Source organism: Pagrus pagrus (genome assembly GCF_965226575.1).
Source record: "Pagrus pagrus genome assembly, chromosome: 10".
In the NCBI taxonomy this organism is placed as follows: domain Eukaryota; kingdom Metazoa; phylum Chordata; class Actinopteri; order Spariformes; family Sparidae; genus Pagrus; species Pagrus pagrus.
Window position 1 is genome coordinate 3,352,285 of NC_140194.1, and position 26,779 is coordinate 3,379,063.

Here is a 26,779-nt window from a genome sequence, read left to right on the forward strand (position 1 = left end):
AGCCAGAAAGAAACAGAGGAGGGTTGCAGAAACAGGCGGGGAGGAGGGAGACAGAAGAACAGGCAGTGTTAGCTGTATCACATCAGGGCACATTGCAAGTTTATGACGAGCCCGTACCGCAGGTGTAGAGCGAGTCCGTGATGAAAATAGGAATTTAATTACATCCAGCAGTAAGGGGCCAACGCAAAGCACAGCCAGGAAGGAAGATCATTCCTTTGATTTATGAGGTAGAAGCTGACTAATCATCCAAAGCTGGAGAGCAGCCTCTGAAACTGTGCCAGGCATTTTTGGGTCGATTGAGTTGTCATGTCGGGTGCGAGGCTCTAGATGGCGCCAGTTCAATCTGAACCGTTTGTTCAGAGCAGGAACCAGCAGCCAAGACGACTCAATAAAGTTGTGTGTGGTGTGTTTTATATTAATCATCAGGTTCTTGTTCCCCCTTTTATTTTCTCACCTTTTCTTGCTTTTTTCTGGAGTTTTATGGTATCTAGCGACTTCCTCTTGATTTCCTGACGAGACCGCTTGTATTCTGTGGAGAGAAAGCCGAACACGCGTCAATTCCTGTCCGACACACAGCGCTGACAAACAACTATTTACAGTGTGTGTTTCCTGCTTATTGACCTTTGGCATGGTCTTTGTCCAGCTGATTAGCCGTCTTCTTCCACTCCTCAATCCTGTCCTGGAGCGGCGTCACCAGGCCCTCCATAAGAGCACTGCACAGCAGAGAGGAGACACGAGAGTGAACGAGGTAGAATAACAAACTCTAGGCACAAAAGCACTCAACGAAGAGTGGCAGAGTGAGAGGAAGGTCGCGCTGTAATCCTCCCCAAGGTAACAGAAGAGAGAAAATTGCAGTGGAGAGGGTGGAGGGAAAAAATAGAAAACACAGACGACACTTACTTGGTGAAGTGGCGTAATTTTGCCTCAATGCTGCGGTGTCGCATGCACATCCTTGTCAGAGCTGAGCCGACGTCCCTGGTGGCACCTTGGATAAGACAGCAAAACAAAATTGTCACCTGTGATATATCGAGAGGGCTGCGCTGCAAAGATGTGCCTCTTGGCCTGGAAAAAGGCGAGGAAACGCATCAGGAGAGGGTTTTAAAAAGTCTGATTCTCTCCTGTCAGTCAGAGCACTTGCCAACCTTGAGAGTTCAAAAACAGGGACACCAAAGCAGGCGTCTACCTGGAGCCTGGAGATTCAAGGTGTTTCCTGCACTCTGGTGACATTTAAAGTATGAAAATAAGAAAAAAGGAAGTAAAATGCAGCAGTGTTTTTATGTCAAATAACTTGTGTGAATCTGTGGCATCACTTTTCATTCATTCATTCATTTTCCGCCCCTCACACAGTCTGTGCACGCCTTCGTCAGCCCCTCGATGGGGGTTTGATGTGGTGTGACCCATGTGACTGATAGAAAAATCAACGTGGCAGATTTTACAACCCTTTACAGTCCTCCTCACTGAGGAGGACGAGGCTCGACGGTACAGCAGGCTACACGCCCTGCGGTGCTACAAACTAAACTAAAAGGGGAAAAGGTGTGAAAAATTGGCATGAATTGCGAGAAATACAGGAGAACTGCGACGCCGGAAGTAAACTAGTCCAGAGGACAATAAAAGACGGGAGTCGCCTGGGAAAATCAGGAGGGTTGGCAAGTATGTCAGATTAATTTATCAGGGAGTTTTTCTTCCCTGATGGAGACGTGTTTCCTGCTGCAGCCACTAGGTGGACGAGTGCAGAGCCCATAAATGTCCCATTTCTTTAGGGGGAAAACAAATGTGACACAGTTCCTGAAAACTAAAATCCTGCACTCACGTCCCTTTGGACAAAACATTAATTTTACGCTTGAACGTTGCGTGCATGAAGATTCCCACCACAGTTGCTAAATAACAGCTTGTGTGACTTGCTTACTGTACTTTTCCTCTCTGCTGTAAAGTGTAATTAAAATGGGGGTTTACGGCCCCTAAAGCCCAGGCTGGCCCCGCTGTCTTACTGCCGGTTCACAGGCCGGTGTAATATGTGGCAGCGCTGATCCCGCTGTAATCTGGGCCACATAGGGCTAATCTGAGGGTCTCTCACCACACACACAGGGAAAGAGAGAGGATGCCTCGCAGAGTAGAGGCATGCACGACTGTATTTGTGTTCGTCGTGAATGAACATTTGTGTGGCGGTGGACAGGTGGTGTGATTTACCAACCCCCCACCCGCCCAGTCATCCACCCTTTCCGAAGTTCTCACCCCCTCCGTCCTGGAGGGAAAAGGAGGGAACCTTGTAAGGGGATATCCCTCTATTCTTCCCTGCCTGCTCTGCCTTTCCTGTTCTCTCTGTTTCCTAAACACCATTCATGCAGGGCGGACAGAGAGAGAGAGAGAAACTGGCTCTAACCTGCACTGCAAAAACAAGCAGGAAAGAAAGAGTGATGACACGGAGTGAAACTAAAAGAGAAAACACGACTGATATAGCAGACCCGAAGTCAGACACCGAGCGGTGAATGCTCCAGATGGTTGTCCGGTGAGATCTGCGCTATTTTCCAGGTTTATCACAAAAAAAGAAAGTAGGTTACTGCCTCCAGTGGATACCACGTCACACTGCCAGTTCAAAGAGCGTTTCACTCCAGCGCTTTGCCGTCAGGGACGTCAGTGTGCCAGTTCAAAGACACTGAGAAACAGATCTGGACTCTTTCCAACAGGCAGATGTAGAATAACTTCAGTGTGTTTCAGTGTTCTGGGTCTGCGCTGCTTTCCTAGGTGACTGTGGAGGGGGTAGAGGTGAAAGGTCATCCAGCTGCATCACACACGGGCCTTAAAACACCAGCAGGAAGTGATCGAGCGAACATGTGGAACCTGTACGCCGAGCTCTGGGTATAAATAGCCAAAGTGGTTGTCCGTCTTTACAGGACTGGGTGTTGAGTGTCTGTCATGTAGCGGCCTCTCTTCATGAAGCCAAGAGAGGACACGTGCACACAGGTAATGCATCTCTCCCCTTAAAAGCATTACGGGAGGCGTCCACAGCTGCAAATCAGCTCTGGCAGGATGGAGGGAGGCTGGAGGAGAGCTGGAGGGAGAGGGGGTGAGGCAGTAATGTGGCCTCTTTTATCTCTCTAACAGACCTTCCCAATGTCACCGTCAGCCAGCGAGGACAACCCCCAACCCCCCACTCCTCTCTCCTCTCCTCTCCCATCCACACCTGCCAATTTCTTTTCCTCTCCCCTCCTCTTCCCCTCCCGTCTCCTCCTCTCCTCCTTCCCCTCCCAGAGGGGGATCAGCTGACAGCTACATCCTGGGGAGGTCCAGGGGCTTCCTGGCCGTGTCCGCGATCCCCGCCGGCCTCTGGCCTCGACCGGATGGACAGGGACAGAGTGATTCACTCCCAAAGCGCCGTGCACGCACGCACAGGCATGTGACAAACACTTACAGGCTGGAAGGTTAAGATCGAGCAGAAAGACGAGTGTTTCTGCTGAGTTTTGTAGATTTCTATCTGACCTCAGTTACTATTCCTGATGTTTCTTCCTTTCTCCCTTGTCAAAGTGTTTTTGTTTCGTTTATCCTTATCCAGGCCCGTTCAGAAACATTTTTGTGATGTGTGATTTTGGGCCATGTAAAACACAATGAACTCAACCGTCCCTCCATCTAAATCTATCAATATTCGTCTTTGTAGGAGTTCGAAACCTGGCTGAAGTGCGTAGGAGCTGGGAAAGTGATTATTTAGCAGACCCGGGCACCCCTGGGGCTTTAGGGGGAGCAGTGCCGACCTCATAGCAGACACCCACACGTGCATGAATGAAGCAAAACACAGACCAGAGTGGAGAGCTATTATGCAACGCAGCCATATATCTTAAGACACGGCGCAAACAACTGGGAGCAACTGAACAGCCAAACAGAAATGTGTGGTTCATTATAACAGCGACTGCCGTGCACGTCAGAGAGGCTGACGGCGCCTGGTTCGAAACACGATAAATCGCCAGCAGATCTGCTGCATGTCGAGGAGTACATGGGTCTGTCGGTGGGAAGGTCAAGCCGACCCCCCTCCACACACTGCTGGGTTCAGTTGGGAACTTTAAGCTCCAGCATCCAGGACCAGCTCAGTGTGGTCTAAGCGTTTAGTGAGTGGTCCCATCCAGGGCTCTGGTTCTGATTAACTCCCCTGATTCCACGGGGGGAAAGGAGGAGCGTTTTAATGGGCCTGCTTTATAGGGGGCTCTCCTGCCAGGAGCCACCGGGAGCCAGGAGCTAAACTGCCACAGGCCCTCGTTCCTTGATGTCTTCAACATGGGAGCTTAAGCTAAACTATCTCTCTCTTTCAGCATCTGAGAACCCTCGCGGCTCGGCTCAGGTTTCACTGCGCTCGAGACTACCGTGCTGGGCGAGCTGCTGCCGTCGTCAGACCCGAATCCAGTTCTCCCGAGACCGTCGGTGCTCCCTCTCTCTCTCTCTCTCTCTCTCTCTCTCTCTGCTTCCTGTGTCAATAAAGCATGTTTATGCGGGCTGTAGAGCGAAAAAGGTACAGAACATCCTCACAGTTACACTGCCAGGAATATGAAGTCCTTTTTTTTTTGTTGTTAAGCCCTCATGCAGCAGCCGCTTAGCTAAGGAAATTCCATCATCCGTGAGACAACAGTTATTCCTCTCGTTGGCATCTCGGCCGCCGAGCTGGCACAGACAGTTAAGCCTCCTGCCTTTACCCTCCCTCACTCATTTTAAGTGGTACAGAATGTGAACTGGCAGGGACACAGCGGAGGCCACTGATGGATGAAAAAGAGCTGCGGGGTGAGAAGGGAGGATGAAAGAGGACACACACTGTCGAGCTGGCTTCGACCAGTCGGGGGGGGGCAGAGGAAGTGTTAGCTGGCTGCTGCAGGTGCAACGGGCACTGCCAGGACGAGCTGTCACGCAGGTCCAGAAGATGTACGATCAAAAGGAGCTGAGAGAATTAATTTGTGTCATCAGAATCATCAGAAACAAACAAACAGAAAAGAAAGCGAGCTGCCAGCTTCGCTGCTCTTGTTCAGTTATAGCTTCGCCGTTTCTGAATGAAAGAAAAAAACAAAAGCTGACGAGACATCACACATTCACATCATCAAACATTCACTTCAAAGCACAGCTGGAGTTCTGGTGCTGGAGCTCAGCAGGAGCAGACGGTATTAAAAAATTAACGCAGCATCCCCCTCGTGTCTGCTGGTTCGAGAGCAGGAGGATAAAACACGCGGACACTGATTGTAAATCACCTGCTGCAGGTGAACAGCGCTGCGCAGAGGATGACAGGCGGTCTGCTGAGAAAGAATATAAAATGTGGGTACACTGAAGAAACACAGACATCTAATAAGAGTCTTTGCCTGTGATTGTAACGCTCCCGTCAGCTTCTACGTCAATATTTTATCAGCTGAGAGTTTATTCAAAGTGACGGATTAAAGAGGGATGAAAAGTCTATTTTACTTTGTAAACACAGCCTGATGTGGTGTGTTGGAGTTTGTTAGAGGGAGAGAATTACTTTGTTTGAATAAAACTAGGCCATCTCTGCTTTGTTTTCAGTGAGCGAGGAGTCTTATGTTCACGTTGGACACATGAAGCACTGGAGATGACTTCTATGGGAGTCGTACGCCGAACCAAAATTCACTTTGACCGCCGCGCTCTGTTGATCCTGGCTCCACTCGACATCTGGGGGCTCCGCTGCTGCATGTGTAGAAATAATAATTGCAAAATTGCCCCATATTTTAAATTCTAGATATATTTCTTACAACATTGAAACTAAATATGTAGAATAATATTGAAGCGGTAACTCTTTCTGGGCTTGAACTTTGATGGAAGGAAAATAAAAGAAATAACCACAGAACTTTGTTATTACAGCAAATATTTTTTTAGTTTAAGTTTTATATCTTATACGGCCGCTCCATGAACCAACACACAGTCTTGTGTTTGGGCCAAAAGTCAAATAAGATCCATCTCCAGAATCCGACCAACGCTGGACCGAGTCGTTCGTGCTCTGATCTGGTCTCGACCCGGCGAGTGCGCCTCACAGTTCCAGTTCTGGCTTCCCTCCGTTGGCTCCCCGTCCGCTTTGGATCTGATATCGTCACTGATCACTTTTAAAGCTCGTCTTTGTCTTGGCTCAAAGAAACACAGCAGTAAATGCTGACCCCATATGAGCCTGTGTGGCATTTATTCTGTTTTATTGTCTTCCTGAGTTTCCTGCTTTTCCTTTAGTCTGTCAAAGCAAGTTGCTGCATGTGTACTGTCAATTGCACTACATCCAAATACACATGTTTAGGATTTTCAGAGGGGTAATGCTGCATTTAAACCTATTAAATTAATTAAACCATTTTAGAAGCGTCTTGTTTTGCAGAACCCAAAACAAAACATTAGGGGATTTTGTCCGAGTGTTTTACCATCCTCAAAGACACGGACATAAAAGGTCTGTTCAGGTAGAGGAGACTATTCTGTAAATATTCATTATCAATCTGTCAGATATTTTCAATCGTTTTGTCTCTAAAATCATCATCATGACGTCGTCAAACTGCTCGTTCTGTCCGACCAACAGTCCAAAAACCAAAGATTTTGCATTCGCAGTGTAAAGAAACAGACATCTGAGACGCTGGAAATAAACCCCAGAATAACTCTGACCCGCAGTGAAACTTGAGCATGTTTATGCGTGAACTTGTGCTCTTTATGCACCGAGTAGAAATGAAAACAGCATTCGGGCTCTTTGTGTCACTTCCTGTCATGTGGAATGTCACTTCGTCCTCACAACAATGCTCATGAAAGGCAGAGGAAACAGCCTCCGGATCAATTGTTTCAGAGCACACACTCCATCCATTGTTGTCTGGCCAGCACACACACACACACACACACACACACACACACACACACAGCCTCAGACGGACCTCAGCATGCGCGCGTGTGTGTGTGTGTGTGCTGTAAACATGTTCTGGAGAGCATTAGGACGAGGCTGAAGCAGGAGGAGGAGGAGGAGAAGGAGAACAAGGAGGAAGTGATATTTTTCTCCTGGAGGAGCTTCCTGTTCAGGGACATAAACGCTGCTAAAAATAACCGCCGCCTCTCGTCCAGATGTGCTTTTCATCAGAGTTGAAAAAATGGGGAGAAAACATGAAGAGTGAGAGAAAGGAGCAAAATCCTGCGAGCCAATCAGATGACTCGGGCTGTTCCCTGCTTTTACACCCTTTCACCCCCGATTAGTTCGGCCCATTATTTTTGCTCTGACAAAGTTCCCGCAGCTCGGCTCATTTGCAAACAATCCTCCGAACAATGCTGACACCACCGCCGGAGCTGCTGCTGCTGCTGCTCAGGCGCTCCACCTCCCACCTGTGGCCTCCGAGTCCAACCCTGCAGGGAGGTTTATTACCATCGCTGCCCCGTCACAGTGAAGACGTCAAATATAAACTCTGTACTCACATAATAATGGTGAAACTTTTCCATGTGGGTGTTTGGCCGAGTTTTGACAGCAAAAATAGGACACTTGTCCCGTTTTTTTAAAACACGGAAGACTTTTATTCCATTGCCAGTGGATCAGTTTGTCTTTCTGGGGTTTTTACTCTGGTGTGTCACGTTCAAAATCACTAACGCGGCTGGAAAACAGTAAAAAAGCAGCATGGAGGCCACTGGCAACGTTACGATAATGTTTCTATCTTTTACTTCAGCGTCGCGTTCAAACTTATCTCATTACTGAACATTATAAAGAGACGGAGGAGGACACAAACCACTGAAAACCTTTTCAATAGAAAGGTCCGTCAGGCCAGAGATGTTGGTTGCGACGGATACCCAGCGCCTTCGACCAAGAGCCAATCGTCTGCTTTATGACAGCCGCAACCGGGAAACACATCAGCCAATCGTGTTGTTGCACTGATGCCTGCGCACGGTTGAGAGATTCACAACAGTTTCAAGCGATTTTGAAGATTTAAGGCGTCACGGCATAAAATAAAATAAGTTGTGGCCGTGTCGTGAGACCGTGCACGTGCGTTTTAGTGAACCTGTAGGAAGAAAGTGTTTTTTTTTTCCCCGACTGTTTTCAATCAGCCACCTCACTTCATCAAAACTATGCATGTATCCCTTTTATTCCCTCTTTTAATGTCCTCCCTTAAATTCCTGTCAGGCTCCCTCTCCTGTGTATTTTCCCTCCCCTCTCCAGCTCCCTTCCACGCCGACGTTGTGTTCAGGATAAAGCTGAACACGGTGTTCCCCTCCAGTCTCGTGTTTGTCTTCTTACTTTGGTATTCGGCCTCAAAGTGAAAGTTACGCAGAGCCAAAGATTTGTTTTCTCTCACATTATTATTCCCCCACTTCAACGTCTGTTCCTCACATCATTGTTCCAGCCACTTCTCCCTCTTTACTTTTTTTGACTGTAGTATTCATAATAGCTGGAAAACATTCGCCGGGCGACCGCGTTGAGTTTTGAGGTTGAAGCCTATAAACTCTATAGCAGGGCTGCCCAAAGCGGGGCCCGCGGGCTAAATCTGGCCCCACTGTAAGGTTCGATTTGGCCTTCCTGATTATTCGGGTTAGAAACAAAATGAAATCTGTTGAAAAAAATATAATATAATATAAATTGCTGTTTAAAAAGGGTGCAAGAAATGTAGTTGGAAACATTCAAAAATTAGCTGACAATATCAACTGAATGTAAATTTGAGCTCTTTCTCCCAGCTACATGGCTAACTGAGCTAATAAGACAGAAGCTCCTCTTTCCTACTGAAAACACTGCTCCTGAAACGCCTCGTCAGCAGTCGCAGCTTTAAATTTCTTGACTTTGTGACATCACGCTACATCACAACGTCACACATTTGCCTAATTTATGCCTAGTGGGTAGTTTGGCATGAAAGAGTCAATTTAGCACAGCTGCTCTGTTGTTGCTAGCAGCGCTGGGTCAGGCGTGTGTGAGCTGACGAATCACAGGGGACTCTGTATTCGGAGGGGGGGCCTTAAAGAGACAGGAGCTGCCGCACTGGACAGCATGAGAAAACTGATGTGTTTTACTTGACTAAAGCATGTAAAGGTTATTCTAGTAGTGACCCAAAATAAAACAATGAACCTGAAAATGAGCATGACATGTCTCCTTTAACACCGAGCTGCAGAGCCTGGCATACAATCAGACCGGACCATAATGCAACATTCACTGAAGTAGCCGCACGTACATGATGTCCAATCTCAAACACTCAAATAATCTATAAGCTCATTTGATGAAGTCAAACCCGCATAAGATGCAGAGATCTAACATCGCTGCCCTTGTACACGCTAAGTACAATACAGGCTCGCGTCAGGCCTGAACATGAAATGTCGAGCTTGATGGATGTCAGTGCGGGTCACATGGGCGCACTCTCATTATTTGACATGTCCGTAAAAATAGCTGCGCTGCTGGGATAGTGTGGACGACAGTAATCCCCTGATCTCGCTCTGCACTAGGCCACGACCGCATCTCGTCCATGCCAGGCTGTCCAGATGGCGGGTAGGGATATCCGTCCCATCTGCCAGCCCAGAGAAGCGCAGGGGCCAAGCAGATTACTGCTTCGCTGAGACACTGATCTACTAGCATACCTCCACTCCTCCACTGAGTTTGGGCAGCATGAGTGGGAAAGAGAGAGGCAGACCCGCTGGAACGTCGCGTCTATGTGTGTGTAATGGTGTCTGCAAACTTCAGGCTCTGGCGCACAGATGTAAAGAGAGGAAGGTTCATCAGTGTTGAACTTGCAGTGTGTCGCAGTCTGGCCGGTGATCCCAGAGTGTGAATTTTTAAAGCTGGGGGTGGCTGATCAGGAAGGGAAGGGAAGGCACGCTGTGTCTGTGTGTTACAGAGTGGGGCTAAGAGGATTAGCTAAACGCCTCTGCCTAGCCTGGATACCCAGAGCTGTGGAAATCCCACTGCAATCACAACCCCCACCCTGGACCCACCTCACTCCAAAATATGGAGCTTGTATCTCATACCCTGATGGACCATTAGCCGTGGACTACTGGCTCTCTGACCTCCATCTAATTCAACCATGTCCAAAAATGGGAGAAAAATGAAGTCAATCTTCCACTAAAAACACATGTCATCCAGCCTAGCAACAACCAAACACCAAACACAGAGCCCACTCTTCTCCAGAGAAGTCCGCTGCTCTTAAATACATCACACAACAATTTCACTTCAAGGAGAGAAACGGTCTAGACAACACACCAAAAACCATTAGGCTCACCAATGTGAAAATAAAAAACACCCCGGAGGGCTGCAGGGCCTCAAACTAAGTCCCAGGAAAGATGGGTGTCGAAACATGAAACATTTATCTCTAAAAAGGCTAAAACCCTCTAAATACATTGAAGCTATATAGACCGGTTGGCGGACCTTTATTGAACCCAGATGTGCGCTGCCAGTTCACGCAGACAGACGCGCCTTTAGACGCAGATCCATCAACGCGGCTTAGAGCAACAGCGCTGGCTGCTGCATAAAACACAGACGCTGACGCCACGACCGTGACCGTAAACTCTAAAAACGGACGACACGGGCAAGAGGAAGCCTCGAACATGAACGCAGACCGAGGCATGGAAACACAGAGCGGAGGATGTGTGAGGTGGAGCTCTCAAATATAATACAGCTGTATGAAAAGCTGCCCTCCCAGTCAAAGACAACAACAAAAAGGTCCAGCACAGGAAATCATAAAATCCTCTTTCTTTCACCATCGTCTCCCTCTCTGGACCAATCAAAAAAGCACTGCTGAACGAGGGGGAAAAATGTTGCTTTCCTTGGCAGGGAAACGTGCAAACCGTCTGGACAGAGTGTGTGTGAGAGTTAAAGGGGTGATGGGGTGAGTGTGTCAAAGGTAGATTAAAGGAGGCAGACGAAGAGCGCGATGAAACCTCCAGCTGTGCCAGCAGCTGTAGCTCGTCCCCCCAACACGAGAGGGGAATCGGGGTGACGCCGACGACTGCCAACAGTTCATAGCTTAGGGCTGTCTCCTGTGGTGCAATCAGCCCTATATGGCGCTGCAGACGCAGAGACAAACATGATCGCTGCAGGCCGACAGACCCACGCACACACATGTGAAGGAAGTCAGATAGAGAAAGAGAGGGACAGAAATGGAGACTTACTTAAGTAATCTCTCAAGTCTATTTATGTATCAGCGTTTCCTGAACAGTCTCGAGTTAGTCAGCAGGCGCAAAGACTGGAACATCTGGATGCCGATATGTTTTAGGATACCTTTTAACATCGTGTCCCGCCTTGGCTACTGTCCGCGGAGCCTGGGGATCAAAGGTCCCAGTCCACTTCCAGCCGGCTCCAATAAATATCGACGTTCCTCCCACCGCCAAATTAATTGCTGGGTTTCCGAGCACGCAAAGACTAACACGGCTCCCACAGGACGAGTGGGAGTGAAGTGGTGCTGCTGTTTAAGAAGCGAATGCAATCTGTGCAACCTCCTTCAGACTGCTTGACTTTATTGTTGGAGTCTTTTACAATTACTACAACGGTCCACACCCCCGATCAATGCTGTGCACACACACCAGGATTATTTCATTGCAGAATTAATGCTGCAAAGTCTGTTAAAAAAATTATATTGCAATTATTTTGACGGATATTGTAACTGTAATATGATTCACGGTGAGTTGGAATCATTTTAACTGAAGAAACTATTAACCTTCAATTAAAATCCTGATGACGTGACATTATTCACAGTCTGTATCAAACAAAACATCTTTTCTTCCATCTGGAGGAAAAGCTGTGTGGGCCCGACCTTCTCTGCAGCTCTGCAGCACTTTATTATAATCCTGTCTTCACACATTTTATCTTCACACTCTCTGAGCAAATTCTCGAACGCTGTCTAACGTGCAAAAATCCTCTTTTATTTACTTATTTTCCTGATGAAGGTCAAGTACTGAAACATTACAAATAAATGTGTCAGTTAGACGGCGTGTGGGGAAGTTTGCTTACAACTTTTGGTCCAGGTGTGCAGGAGAGAGTCGACCCTCTGCTGCACACCTGGCTCATGAAACAGATGTGCAAAGTATTTTTTTCTGTTTTGACATATTTTATCTTTTTCAAAGAATCAGAGCTTCTTGCGATTTGGATATCACACTCGGCCATGTTGCAATTTTGATAATATTTCGACCAATGTCAACCCTGGTTAACAATCTATAATCACTTAACCTTCAGTTATTTCCCAATGAAATGTCTGAAAGAAGGTCCAAAAATACTGACACTGATGACATTAACTCCTTCGGTATCGAAGTTTGGTATCGAATGGAAAACCATTTTTTCGATACTCGATATTATCAAGGCAATTCGGTCGGTGCCGGTTAATCAAAGTATTACATTTCTATGCCAGGCCCTCCATTTGCACCAATAAACACAATACTGCATTAAAGATAGCTCTTTTTTGGCTTAAACTCCTCATCCACCATGTTGCCAACTATAACTCATGTTGCATTATTTACAATACGTCCCCCAGAGCCATCTAATTGGCTGCATAAATCTATCGGTGTGGATCTGCTGGTTAATGAGCTGTGGACTGTGGACACCTACGAGATCGATCACGATCTAAACACTGCCCACAACGAAGTAGTAGAAGTACTGAACATAACTCAGGGTATCACTAAAGTTATTCCAGTCTATCCTCTGAGCACCGTGGACATCTGTACCAAGCGTCATGCCATCCACACAGTCCACACGCCACCAGCATCTCTAAAAAACAAGATGACTTCCGATTTACAATCACATGAAACAGCTGAGAGGTTTAAACCATCAAACGCTCATCAGCACTAATCTAAACCATGTTTCATTAGTCTCTCGACGCACAGACCTCCCAGCGTCCCTCGTACAGTCCGCGGCCCGAGAAGGATGACATTAATCCTGAAGTTAATGTCCCTGGGAGAGGAGCAGAAGAGTGAGTGGGCGTATGGGTGACACACTTACTGGGGATTTTATGCATCTCGAGCTGTAAAACTCAATACGCCCTCCTCTCATCTCTCCCTGGTCCATCTATCATTCTGATGTTTTTCCTTCGTTTTTTACTGTAGACACTCTCCTCCTTTGAAGCCCTGCACCGCCTGAATAGTCTATCCCCATGTTTTATTGAGGCGGCGCTGCCAGCTGCTAGCATCTCGCAGGTTGACCCCAGTCTACCTCGTTTTCATCTTGCAAAGCTCATGCGCGCTCGCATCAGGAATCACTTAAGGTGACTTGATTTACCGGCACGGCAATAAACTCTGCTGTTACTGGAGTAAAAGTGGCGAGAACGTGTGAACGCTGCCGCTGCACAAATTCATCTTTAGCCGTTTTCTCTCTGCAGTGAGTGGTCAGAGAGGGGCTGTGCCAGCACACACTGTTTTAGAGCATGTTGGCATGTGACCTGCGAGGTCAGGTGGCCGGCTACCAGCTGTCACTCTCTGAATATCCCTGTGTGTATGTGTGTGTGTGTGTGTGCGTGTGTGTGTGTGTATGCGCGCTTCTACACCCGCGTGATTGTGTTTGCGAGCGTGTTAGGCAACATTCGCACGCCGCTCCGGGTTTCTCGCAGGGTTTTTTGACCTACATACTGCTCTCGACGATCAGCTCCAAAGAAATCTGTGTTAATCAGCCGCCTCTCTGGCCGGCCTGTCTGCTGCCACTAGCAGGGTGACAAAGCAGATCAGCAGACCTCATTAAGTCTGAAGAAAACAATAAGCTCAGATTTTCACTTCTCTGAGCCGACTCCCCCCCCCCGAGCTGCCCCCACTTTGAACATCTTAGAGGGGCAGCGCTGTGTCTTTGAGGCTGCCGGTCGTCTGGTTTTCTTCGGGTTAGGCGACATCTATTCATGCGACTTTGTCTAACTTTATGCGGTTTGTTACACAGAACCATCAGAAACTATTTAGAAAAGGAGGCACTATCAAAAAAATAATGGCAGGTGATTGGACAAAGCATTTCTCTATCACCGTCTGTAGTGGCTATCTTTATCTTGACTTTCTTCTTATCATAAGTAGCAGTGTAACGATACATTGCTGCAGATTGATATATCGATTCAACGATCAACGATCCAATAGCATCAATGCAAAGTGAAAACATCGATTCATATCGGGGCCATCGTTAACATACGCCTTTATTTTGAAATTCCCACCATTTCCGTCCATGCGCAACTCCTTTCTAAACAGTCCATGTCCATATGTCGAATCATATTTTAGTTGTTTTTCTTGAGTTGATATGAATGGCACTGTGTTAAATGTGCAGATGATATCGTCCCATATCGATCGCAGGCTCCTGTATCGAATCGAATCGAATTTGTATCGTGGCAGACTTTGTGATATCGGCAAATATCGTATCGTTGTCCAAAGAATCGATATAATATCGTATCGTGATGAAACTTGCGATTTACACCTGATTATAACCACATATGACACCATTGAGATCGCTTGCGTCACCAATGACTGTAAAACAAACTAATTGTTCTGCCGTCCACTCAACACTTCACAATAAAATTCCACTTCCTGACGCACAGGAAGACCACAAATATCATAAAATATACTTGATACGTCGCAACAATTATCCAACTGTATTTCTCAGGATTACAATAAAAACCACTGTGGTTCAGACACAAGAATTCATGAGAGATCTCCTGAATCCAGCTGCCTAGCAACGCAAGAAAATGTGCAAGTGGTCGTGCAAAATAAATCCAGAAGAGAAAATGTGCGTTGATGGAAGAACAGCAAGTACTCGTCTTTCAATAGATGCTGTAACACCCGAGCTTCACACAAACCACACAACACCAAACACTATGTTGGTGTAACTCCATCATCACTCTGCAGTAACTGGACATTTCCAGCAAGACACAAATAACCAGTGTGCAACAAAAGACAGAACAAATACATCTTTACATAAAACAAGCTTACCTCTGGAGTTGGTAGCCATGTCCGCCACCTTCTGAAAGGCATCTAAAAAGGCCACTGCTGCCAGAATCGTGGTCCTGTAAATATAAGAGGCACATGTTCACTGCACCACGACTGCATAAACTCCTGAGTCTATAAATGTTGCACATGATTTCTTTTCAACGAGGTGTCTCTGCTCACTGGAGAAAAATCTCACCTGAGTTGCGAGTGCAGTTTTGTGGCCTTGGCACTGAAGTCCTCCCACACAGGGTAAGAGCTCTGCGAAGAGAAATGAGACGAATAAACAAACTCAGCAAGGACGTTGAAGTGCGTGGAGACAAAATGTTCTCTGCAACAGATCGTGCAATCTGGTGCAGTTTAATAACATTTTCATCAGCTGGATTTGCTGTATTTTCCTTTTACATAATTGGCACTAATAAGATGCTGAGCTGGAATAAATCTGCAATAAATCACAGAGCGTCTCGACTCGAGGGTTAAACACAGGCTGGTGTACGAGCTCCCTGCTCTGACTTGTCTTTTAAAAAAAAGGTCAGCATGATTTCTAAGTGCACACATGTGTTATTATCGTCCTCGATCAGCCTCCCTTGAATCTGGTGCTCACGTGTTTATACGGCTGGATCTGCATAAGCTCTTATATCACAAGTGTTTATGTGCACGGGGCAGGTAGTTTGTTCTAGTCTTTGAAATAGTCTGGATGAGATTTACCCCGCGATCATCACACGCCGCCTTAAGCTACAAGAGCAGAAGCCAAAACGCGAAACACATTCAAGGGCTAAGATCCCATTCAAGAGCCTGAGCGCTGGAGACGGGAGAGGAAGGGCACAACCCCGGTGCGCCTCTTTGATGGTGAGGAGCCGAGAGAGGCCACACATCCTGACTGTACAGAGTCGCTTTGGAAACAGTCGCCATCATTTTCGTTTCGGCCTCTAACATCACCCCTAACAAAAATGTTTGCCATGAACCTCCTCCCCGCCTCCCTGTCTGCACTTGACTCCAACAGGTGTCTAATTAACTTGTGAGGCCTGTGGCTCCCAGGAGGGGGGGCGGGGAGGGATGCGCTGCCAAGACAGCTGAGGGTGAAGAAGCGGGTAAAGAGGAGCTACAGCGAGAGGGGGACCGGAGGGGATGGTAGGGAGGGAAGAGGGAGGGAGGGAGGGCACATTTGTCTCTTCATCCACACCCAGAAGCTCCCAGGGAGGTGAGACAAACAGAGGAAAGGAAGGAGACAGAGAGGCTCTTCCTCCCACGCCTCGTCATTCACAGGAGGGTGAGGTCAAAAGCATCATCCTTGGAGCCGGTTGGATGTGTTGCTCAAGGACATGAAAAAAGAAAAGAAAAAAGAAGGTGGTTGCTTTCCCACGCATCACGTCCATTGCTGACCTAATTCTTGATTTCTGATCCGATGCTTTTTCCACCTCTCCCTCAGCCTCGTCGGGCCTTCAACCGACCGGCGCTCCGCTCGTATCAACACATTTTGTCCGAGGCTTTTTAAGTTTACTTAGCGGCCCTGCAATGGGTGTCACGTAGGTGATTGTGCATCATACTGTAACATTGTTCACAATCAGTGAGATCAGCACAGGAAAGCCGTGCTGCCGCGTTGCTCCCAGAGGGGGGTTAAAGCTGGTCTGACAGGCTTGCGTGGCCCAGCCAGGCGGCAGGAATGAGGTCAGATCTCAGACAGTGGACATGGACACTGTGCTGACTAAGGGCTTCAGTCTCATTCATCTGCACTGCTTATCAATACACAGACTGCCTCTTTCCAAGAGCCCCCTGTCTCTGTGTCTCTCTCTGGCTCAACACAAAAGAGAAATATATGAAACCAGCCCGGCGCTGCCAATAGCTGAGGGCTGATTTCATTGGAGCCTGACAAACGAGGGCCCATAAATAGTCGGTCGGAAGGCACCGCGGCCCCAGAGAGCCAGTGATCAATAAGAAATCTGTTAGGTGGAAAGTGTCGCCTGATGCTCGACTTGTTCAGTGTCATCAAACACTGTGCAGCGCGAAGCGTCCTGCACAATGAGAAGCCACACCGCCGGGCCCCGATGAATACGTTCACACTTTCCATCTGTTGTCGTGCACAACAACAGACCACCCTGCTCCAACTTCCTTGACTTGACCCCCTCCCCCAACACACACACACACACACACACACACACACACACACACACACACACACACACACACACACACACACACACACACACAGACACTTGCATGTGAGAGGAAGATAATGGGAGGCATCTAGTTGCTGCTTGAAGACATCATTTTGGTGGAGAAGTAATGTTTTTAGACGTATATTGAGCTGCACATTGCTGAAGTTGTTAGGTTTCCTGCCATGGGGTCAAACACGAGGAGGGACGATCAATAAGCTTTCATGCCGGTTTCAGTCCAGAAGGCTGAGGCGATGCAGCTGGGTGATTTCTGTCAGAGCATCCCTCTTGTGCGTCTGACATTTAATCTAGAGAAAGCGGCGTAGGAGGAACAGTTGTTTGAGGTCAAATGGCACCAGGGAAAAGTGCACAAAATTAACATTATCTCCCAGCATTAATAACAGCTCTCCTGTCTTCTTGTTATATGCAGAAAATAAATGATTGTTTGACATAACCTTCTGTTGGGGTCAGGTTCTGACCCCTGAACCAAACCACCATGAAATGTGTTCACATTTAGCTGCACCGACACCAACACCAGTTGTTCGCAGACAGATTGAACTCTTAATGTGTTAGCAGTGCCTCTGACAGACCTGCTGCACATTATGCAAATAGCACAAAGGGAAACATGTTTCATCTCTCAGTTTGTCCCGCAGCGGTGTTTCCAGTGTGGGGGGAGGACCCGGTGAAAGAGACAAAGGCAGTAAAAATATGCCTGTGATCAGCCACCGTGCGCCCACTAAAGAGGTCAGATATCAGTGTGCACTTTAATCTACATGTGTGTTACCTTCATGTCGTTCACGATGGCCTGGAATAATCCACCCAGCGCTCCGCACTCCTTCTCCACCGACTCCATGGTGCCAAACAACCAAACAAAACAAAACAACGCTCGCAGAAAGACACAGAAATGATCAGATTAGATATCCGCGTCTTTACGCATCAGACACGGAGAGCTTTGGTTTTTGTTCATCCGCCCTTCCTCCCTTGTCCTCTCGCTTTCCCGAGCCAGCAGCGGAGAGGATGGGAAGCCTCAAAGCCCCGCAGCCCCGCAGCTCCACACAGCCCCGCAGCCTGCGCACCGCACAGACAAAAAGAAATGCTGCTGCCTGCTCGATGGCACCGGGTAGGAAGCCGCCGCCGCTCCTGGCTGCTCGCTCCGGGATGGATGGAGCAGAGGGGGCCGGGTTGAACTACACTACAGCCGGAAAACGTGGAGGGCGCACGCACCGTGGCTCCTCATGATCGCCGCGTTAGCACAAATAACGGAGAGATCACAATTGTGGGGTGGAGGGCAGGAGGAGGAGGAGGAGGAGGAGGAGGGGGCACCACGGGAGACGGGATCGGTCGCAGGTCTGGGACGCGGGGACGCGCTCCGTTGTTAGCGGCGGAGCAGATGTCTCAGGGCTGGAGGCTCCCGTAATACGATCCATGGGAATGGAAAGGGGGCTGGTCAAGATTTTTTTCTTCGCATATAGTGGGTGAGGAGGAGGGGTTAGGGAGGAACACCTCCCACTTTCCCCTCCCCTCCTTCCTCCCCCATGCAAAACAAAAGTGGAGCCTGAACAATCGTCTGAGATGTAAAGGAGGATTTCCTCTGGCGCACACACGCGCCTGTTAATGAGCGTTAGCGCCTCTGTTTAGTTGTTTGCAGGAAACAGTAACATGTGGCCCATCATCACTTAATCTCCTCAATCAACATGACAAAAGACATCAGCTCCAGTCAACATGAGTCAACACGAGTCAACAAGGACAAGTTCAACATGTTTGGAAACGTGTTTCAGTCTCCTGTCCACAGTCAGATGAGAAGATTGAAGCCACTTTCAGAAACTCATTATTTTATTCCCCTTTTCCTCAGGTCAAAAATTAATCTTAAACCCGCTAAGATTGGGCTTTTGTGTGCAATGGGAATGTGTAAAGTCTGCATTTACACCCGGGTCAACTCCAAACGTAAGACCCGGGTAAACCAGGCCTCCAGGAGGAGCGCCAGGCTCTGAAGCCAGTTTTCCTCGTGGCCAAACTGTGTAATTACATCATCCTGTGATGCACTGCAACCCCAAAAAGACTCATGGTGAAAGAAGCGTCTAAAACAGTGGAAAAAAAATATTCTGAGCGTCACAACTCCCGAGAAATGACTAATTTCACCGGCAATTTTTAGCGGGTTGACCCGTGTTTAAAAACCCTGTGTGGACCTGCTAATTTTGGTGGAAAAGGGACATTAGCGTAGCTTAGCTCAGCACAAAGACTGGATACAGAAAACAGACAGCTTGTTTCAGTCATACCCTCCTTTAAAGCTCACAAATTAAAGCTAGTTTGCTAATTTTGAAAATTGCAATTTTCTGTTACATTCGACAAACTAAATATAATGTGTTAAAGGTCCAGTGTGTAGGATGTATATTTAAATAGCTGAAGCATCCAACGAGCCAGTTTAACGTGTAGAATAATAAGAAAGCAGATCAACATCAGGTTTATTTGAGGTTCAGCAGTAACACATGACATTCAGACCTGATGGAGCGGTAGAGGCCACCACAGCGTTATGTATGTTAACCACATCATCACTGGTCTGTTAGCTGCGGGGGGTCAGAGGTCACCTCACAGCATCCATGATAAACATCCTGTCAGTTTAAAACCCTGCACATCTGCCACACACACCTTTCTCTCTCATGTGTCGGCATCCACGCCACGAGGCGGTGAGACGGCGAGCCCACGTGCGCAGACGGCCCAAACATGGAGGGATTACTTTTTTTATCGATCATTCCTCTTTCACCACATCATTTCCTTCTGCTTTCACTGCCTTCGGGTCACGTCAGTAAAAGTTTGCTTACAAAGCAATTACACGATCAGTGTTGTGCCGTGTAATAATATCCCTTCATGGGTCTTAGGCGGAAAATCAACACGGCTTCTTCTGTGGGTATTTATAGAGCGACCAGATACCAGCATCCTGTCACGAGAGAGGGATTTTATAAACAAGAGACGTGAGCGCTGCAGGAACAAAAGGAAAACAGAATCCTACTTTTATTAAGTTGCGGTGACTACATTAAGAGCCATGTCTGCCTCGGTGTCTTCCCCCTCCTGCCCACGTGGACAGACATGAGGTAGGGAGGCCGGGACCGGAGCCCAGTCCCTGCGCTCTCACCACAGCGCTTTACTGGCATCTCAGAGAAAACAGCTATAAAACAGAAAATATCCCCAACACAGATGCTGACATTCCTCACCACCACCACCACCAACCAACCCCCCCTGGAAAAAAAAGACTCTACTCTGCTCTCTCTGCCATACCGCTGATGCATGAGCGTCTGCGAGAGTTTCCTTAAGATGGGTTTTTAGTGAGGAAAAAATGTGACGGTTTCTGTTTCGCCCGCGCAACTGAAAGCAATCATCAGCCCTAAACACATCAAGCTGGGGAGACTCAGAAGAGTCTGAAGGCTTATATAACCGACTTTAAGGGGGCGATGACTCCTGGGTACATTTTTCATCCGCCAGCGTGCGATAATGCCTGTTTGTTTTTCATCTCATTCATTTCGAGAGGGCAGAAAGGAAAAACTATTTATCATTTCATAAGCAGAGGGAAACACAAAGGAGCCGCTCTGACATTTACTCAGCTTGCAGATAATCGTAATTGAAAATCTGGATAACATTAGGTGTTATATTGTAACACGCGGTTACGTAAGGTTTGCGAGGTGGGAGCTTGGAAGCAAACGCCCGTTTGTCTTTTCTAATCTTTGCCTTGGTCCACTTCCTGCTCCTTCTGGATGGCATTTTAAGGTTCCCCTCTAACCTTGACCCGGCCGCAGAAGCAGCTCGCCTCGACACAAAAAAGGGAAACACAGTCAGGCCCTGTGATATACTGTGACCTCTCACCCCAGAGCCGGGGCCCTACCCATGATTCAGCTGGAGCCCTTGTCTTTCCTGGTTTATCGCCCGCGGTGCAGGAAGCTGTGGCTCCCCGATGAGGTCACCGCTGAGGTCTTGTGCCCACTTGACCATGAAATCTAACAGGATTTATCATCTGCAGGTTGAGTCTGTTCAGTCCGTTATGTAAGTCATCTTTTTGTGAGCTCACCTGCAGGGAATCTTAATGACACACGAGCCCAGCTCCTGGTTTTCCTTGACGAGAAGATAAGATCGACTTTATTGATCCCACGCAGGGGAAAAAGAAACCGATAGCACCGAACATGCAGGGCAGACGGCAGCGAAGGGGATTATACAACGTGATGGAGAAATTCCTGTGGGTGTTTTGATTCCATTTTTTTTTTTATTTTCCACCATGGAGGCTTGTCACTATTGGAATCCATCTTAACTGAATGAGTTCAAGCTGCTGTTCTCCGTCTGTGAGGAAAACAAATTAACAGCCACCTTTCAAGCCTGCAGGGGGGTGAGAGTACGAGACGAGCACAAACAGTCGTATACGGTTTGTTTTTGGCGTCATGTTTACCGTTCAGTCACTGCTTTCTTCAAAGGTAGCTCCAAAACTGCAGGGGGCAGCATAACCGCTGTCTGCTTCTCAAGATACCGTTTGCTGTCGCTTTCTTTGGCTGTAGCAACTAGCTCCAGATAGCAAGTAGCTCAGGATCAGGACCGAACGTAGCCTCTGAGACTGACACTGCCACTTTAAATACTGGGGATACAGTACAGAGGTGATTTACAGACGTTCTGACCAGGACTACGCCTCCGGGAGATGAGAGGAAATGGCAGCCGTGGACAGTGTAGACGTGTAGAGCTGAAATATTTTCCAATCTAACTCGTTGAATTGAGGATTTGTTTCCACCCAGGTGGGGACCAGAGGTGATGGTGGAAAGTCAAACTGAGACTGTGTTGGTGAGTTTTATTTTGTTGGTGTTGAGTTTAAATTAGGTGTGTTTTATCGTCCCTTAAAAGAGAGAAACTAGAAACAGACAGTGTGCAGTTGTATATTTATGTTTAGTAAATAAATAGGTGGATAAATATCTCCTTTCTTGACTTTTTGTCAGTTTATTTTCCTTACTTGTGAGACTAAGTAGCGAACTCACTGATATGACATCTCCAAGTTGAGGTTAAAAAGTGGTATTATGGGTCGGAGCTAGTTGGTTAGCATGCTAACTTCAGTGGATATCTCTGCAACACAGTACATTAACGTCAGAACCTTTTTTTTTTGCACTTTAACACAACAGAAACAGGCTGAAATCCCATTAAAACATCATGAAGATGCATCACTATGGTTCATATTAAGGCACATTGACAACATTATACATAAAGAAACGTGCACGCCCCCTGGATCACACTCACGAGCCATGTGTTTTTCCTCTGCAGCCATGTTGGTTCTGATCCATAACGTTATTGACCCGCAACATCACAACATGTCCCATGATGCCCTTTACTCGGGCTCAGGGAATAACTAGGCTACAACAACTTTACATAATAAAATATAGATGTAATAGATTACAGATACATTTAATAAAAAAGAGGATTACTCTTTTATTTTACAGAATACAAACTTGTGTTTTGAGATTAAAAAATAAAAGTCATGTTATTGATATTTTATTTTCTCATATGGAGGTACAACCAAAAGTAATGGAAAGTAATCAAGTTACATGTACTGTGATACTGTGATACAGGTTACTGACTACATTCTTGAACAAGTAATCAGTAACTGTATTGAAATACATTTTTAAAGTAACCCTCCCGACCCAGCCCACACTGACCTCTGGTCCTGTGACCTGTTGACCTCAGCTGAGTGTCCTACCCAAACATCTGGACACATTTTTCAATCAGTTACCTTTAAAACATTTCATTTATTAGATTTTATACAAGACAACATCTCAGTAAAAACTTCCTCGACACATTGTTTCCCTCACACAGCTGTTGAAGGAGTTCAGCTCTCAGAATACTTTCCACATATTAAAGAGAGGAAACGCTGCTTAATTATTTCCCAAGCTTGGCCTGTTTTCATGTTTCCCTATTTGTTTGTTTTAGTGAATGAATACTTGTGTTTATAGCCTTCTAGCGTCAGTATTATTTTATTTGTGTGTCTGGCCCCGGTGTTTGTTTGTGTGTGTGTGTGTGCGTGGCTCAGCTGGTGGGTGCATGTGTGTGTGTGTGTGTGTGGAGGTCGAGCAGTCCTAATAAAAATGAGTCACGTGGCCGGTGCGTACTGTAGCTGAAGCTTTCCTGTCTCCCTTCTCCCCTCAAACCTTTCTTTTCTTTTCTTTTTTTTTCGCCTCTACACGTGCCTCGGCCTCTATCTCTGCCCCGATCTGTGTGAGATGTATACAGACGAGCACGTGTCTGTGGGATCCTTCACAAGGAGAGCGAGGACCTGCCGGGCAAACTATAAGAGGAAATTCCACAGGCTCACATGGAGCTGGTGAGCCCGGTGTTAACGCCGAGGGGCGATTCTCCAAATCTCTGAGCTCAGAGGGGGTCACCAGAGAGTTGGGTGGGTAAAGGAGAGGATGTGCGTTGGGAGGTTTTAGGAAGTAATAATAACACAGGGGAAGAAGAAGAGGATTTTAAACAAACAGGCAAGAAAAAGATGGGTGGATGAAAGGAAAGGAAGGGGAGATGAAGGAGAAAGACAGAAAGAGACGGCCCGAGGGAGAGGCTGCCTATCTCAGTGAGAATGGGGCAGTTTAGTTTACATTAGCTCATTCATTAGCCATCCGGCCCCCCCGCTGTTTGAAGACTTGTGTGCATGCCAGGGATTGTGATCCCCTCTCCCAGGGCATCTTTCTGTCCATCTGCGATGTGTTGATGTACAGAGTGGAGAGTCACGTTCAGAGAGGCACTACAGTGTTGAAGAGCACTCAGAACCCCTCCGACCCAAAGGAGCGATGAGAGCCAGCTGCTGAGCCGAGACACATTTTCTACCATTTGTTTTTTTAAGATGGAAGCTGCGAGGGGTCAAATACAGCTCGCTTATTAAGAGCTCCACAGCACAGTATCAAATAGTTTTTATATCTCCACTGCCGGGAGACACTTCTGCTGCTGAGCTGAAGAAAAGACTAAATCTACATGATCATCTCACATCCTTATCCATAACTGCTCTTTTTCTTCTACTTGCTGCCCACATGACTTGTGAATAAATCAGTCTGACAGCCTTCACACTGCAAATGAACACCTCACCTAACTGTCACATTATTAATCAGAAAGGTGACAAGATAAGATCAGGTGATGGATGATTTATTTATTTATTATTCCAGTCAGACGGTCTGCGGACGGTCGATGGGAGCTGCCATCAGCTGCATTCATTTATTTTTTATATCAGTGTACCAGAAGACAAATTATGATTGTCACATTTTATTTTATTTAACATCTAATCTCTTGTTGATGTTCAGTGTTTGAGGAAAAGAAAATTAACAAATCGCTGATAAAGCTAATTGGATTATTTTGAATTTATAGGGAGTGTAACTCTCAGTAGAGCCCCCTGTTGTACTCACTCATAGATACCAGCCACCTAAATAAATCCTTGGCAGAGGTAATAATTGTCAGAGGACACAGTTTACAGAGATCAAACTGAAACTGTAAAAGTATGTGGTAGAGGGTCATATCTCCACCATCTCCAGAGGAAATTACCCCGTCGACTGTACGCAATTTGCAGTAAACGACCTAAAAAATGCAGAAAAAAGCACTGGTTTGGTCCTTCAGTGTGGCAGATAATGAGACTGGGTTCAAAATGCAAGATATTACCTGCTGGTTTATCCCTTTTCAATGTGAACAAACCAGCTTAAATATTCCTCAAAAAGGGCGCCCATCCCTGTCCTGATTTCATGGGACGAATGTGCTAACATGGCTAACATTAACAATAATTGGGAAATGTAGTTATGTTTTTAACTTTGCATGTATTTTCTTGTAGTTTTCATCGTGTCTGCTGAAGAAACTGAGAGAGAAAGCTCAAAATAAAACTTAAAAAGACAGTCATGTGATGCGTGGCCATTATTTCATTGCATCAGCGTATGTAGCTCTTACGGATCGTGAGATGCTTTCAGTTTGTGAGATGTTGTAGCAGGGTCACTCCAAACAAAGAGGGGGCAGCATATCACTAGAGCAACCGGTTACTGCTGCTAACTAGCTAGCTCAATTAGCCATGCAGCTAGCAGACCAGACTGGGAGCTCTGATTAGACAGGACGAGCTGGGCCTAGCTGTTAGCATGCTAACTGTATCTCTGCAACACTTTACATAGACATCAGTTTTTTAATAATTAAACCAAAAGGTTTCAGTTATATGTTAATATTCATTGACAAAATTTCCATGGGCTTACATTTTCCATTTTAAATTCTTGCCGAGTGTCACAAAATAAATAATGAACAGTTTGTGCCCCCGCTCATGAATCCCATACATTTCATTCGCTCATTATTTCACTACCTGCTGCTTTACTGGTTTGCTGAGGTTGTGCGAGCTCGAGGAATGTGACTAAATCCATATTTGGTTCACAAATTTAGCTGGCGGGTTTTCTTACTTGTGCTAAAAATATTCTCTGCTCTCATCCAGAATATCTGTCTTTTTAACAACGTCCATGACACATGCAGCCATGTATGAGGAAACGCAGACACTTACCACGGAGCAGCAGCAGAAACAACACAGATCCAGACTGACATCTGGAACCCAGCGAACACTCACGCTGAACATCATGTTCATAAATACCCTGCTATGTAAAAAAACATAAATCTGTGTAAAGCCTGCAAACAGACATTGAGCTAGTCGACACTTTCTCCACGCCTCCTGGTAAAACTCCAATAAATTCATCACAGCTGAGCCCTTGAATCTGTTTATTTGATTTCCAGCAAGGACGTGACAACCCAAATTATTCAGTGTCACTCTCTGCTGTTGTGATTCATTTCCATTGAAGTTGATTTTGCTCTTACAGCGACCGTGCTGGCTCCTATTTATCGAATCGTTAGCTATCAGAGTTTCTACTGTGAGACAAAACCTCAGTCTTTCGTAACACGGGAACCACGATGCACTGCAGGATGAAGAGCCTCCTCAGCGGGGCCGGTGTTGATCCTCTCACCATGGTGAGATTCACAGTGATGTGCCTCCCCCAGACGCATAAAATAAACACAGTTATAACTGACATTCCACTTGAAGAAAGAAAGGTGACCCGGGTCAAGTCAGTGTTTGGGCATCGCTGCCATTCCACGCGTACTCCCTCCCCCCCCCAAGCCTAAAGTGTATGGATGTGTGTGTATCCTTACTGTGCATGCCAGGCGTATCTGTGTATACGGGTGCACACGTGAACTCTATGTGTGTGTGTGTGTGTCTTAGAAAATATGCTGCTTCCATCCAAAGCGCTCTGAAAATAAACCGCAGGGTCAACAAACAAGCCGGAGAGAGGGAGTCCGTCCATGTGTCGCTGGGAGAGGAGGGGTTGAAAAAAAAGCGCTTTCCCCTCTGTTTTCCTGTCTGCAGCGGGAAAACTGAACTCTCTGACTTCTCAGTGAACTAACCCGCTGTGTGGATCACGGGGAGGACACGACACGCACCCGGGGGTTCGGTCGAGGAGGAGCTCAGGCCCAGGAAGGAAGCTCAGCGTCGCCCTCGGGAGTCAAGGATCTGGAGGTCACTCGAGACAAGCCTGTTAAATTCAACACCCGCCGACCGGAGAACGTATGCGGAGGAATGAGCAGAATCTAAAAGCAAACAGGCATTCTGCAAATTGTTCCTTGAAGTCATCAATCATGTCGGATACAAAAATATGTTTGTGCGTGTTAACTGCAAACACCATAAATCAACTGCAACAACTACTCTGACAGGGTGAATCTTCTTAAACAGACTGGGCTTCTTTGAGCTAAATGCTAATGTTAGCATTGTAACATCCCCACAATATCAA

General features: G+C 46.8%; 1 protein-coding gene across 2 annotated transcripts in view; it reads right to left on the reverse strand.

Moving 5' to 3' along the window:
* The window catches only part of mtss1la (MTSS I-BAR domain containing 2a), a 28,035-nt gene extending 9,632 nt beyond the window's left edge, over positions 1–18,403 (reverse strand). For both annotated transcript variants that reach the window (XM_084364561.1, XM_084364560.1), the window contains exons 1-6: positions 17,764–18,403; positions 15,026–15,087; positions 14,833–14,906; positions 901–985; positions 622–713; positions 455–529 (exon numbers count right to left, since the gene is read on the reverse strand). In XM_084364561.1, the coding sequence (XP_084220687.1) occupies positions 455–529; positions 622–713; positions 901–985; positions 14,833–14,906; positions 15,026–15,087; positions 17,764–17,832 (457 nt within the window). In that variant the 5' untranslated portion in view covers positions 17,833–18,403. The remainder of the gene's footprint in view (positions 1–454; positions 530–621; positions 714–900; positions 986–14,832; positions 14,907–15,025; positions 15,088–17,763) is intronic.
* Between the last annotated feature and the right edge of the window lie 8,376 nt (positions 18,404–26,779).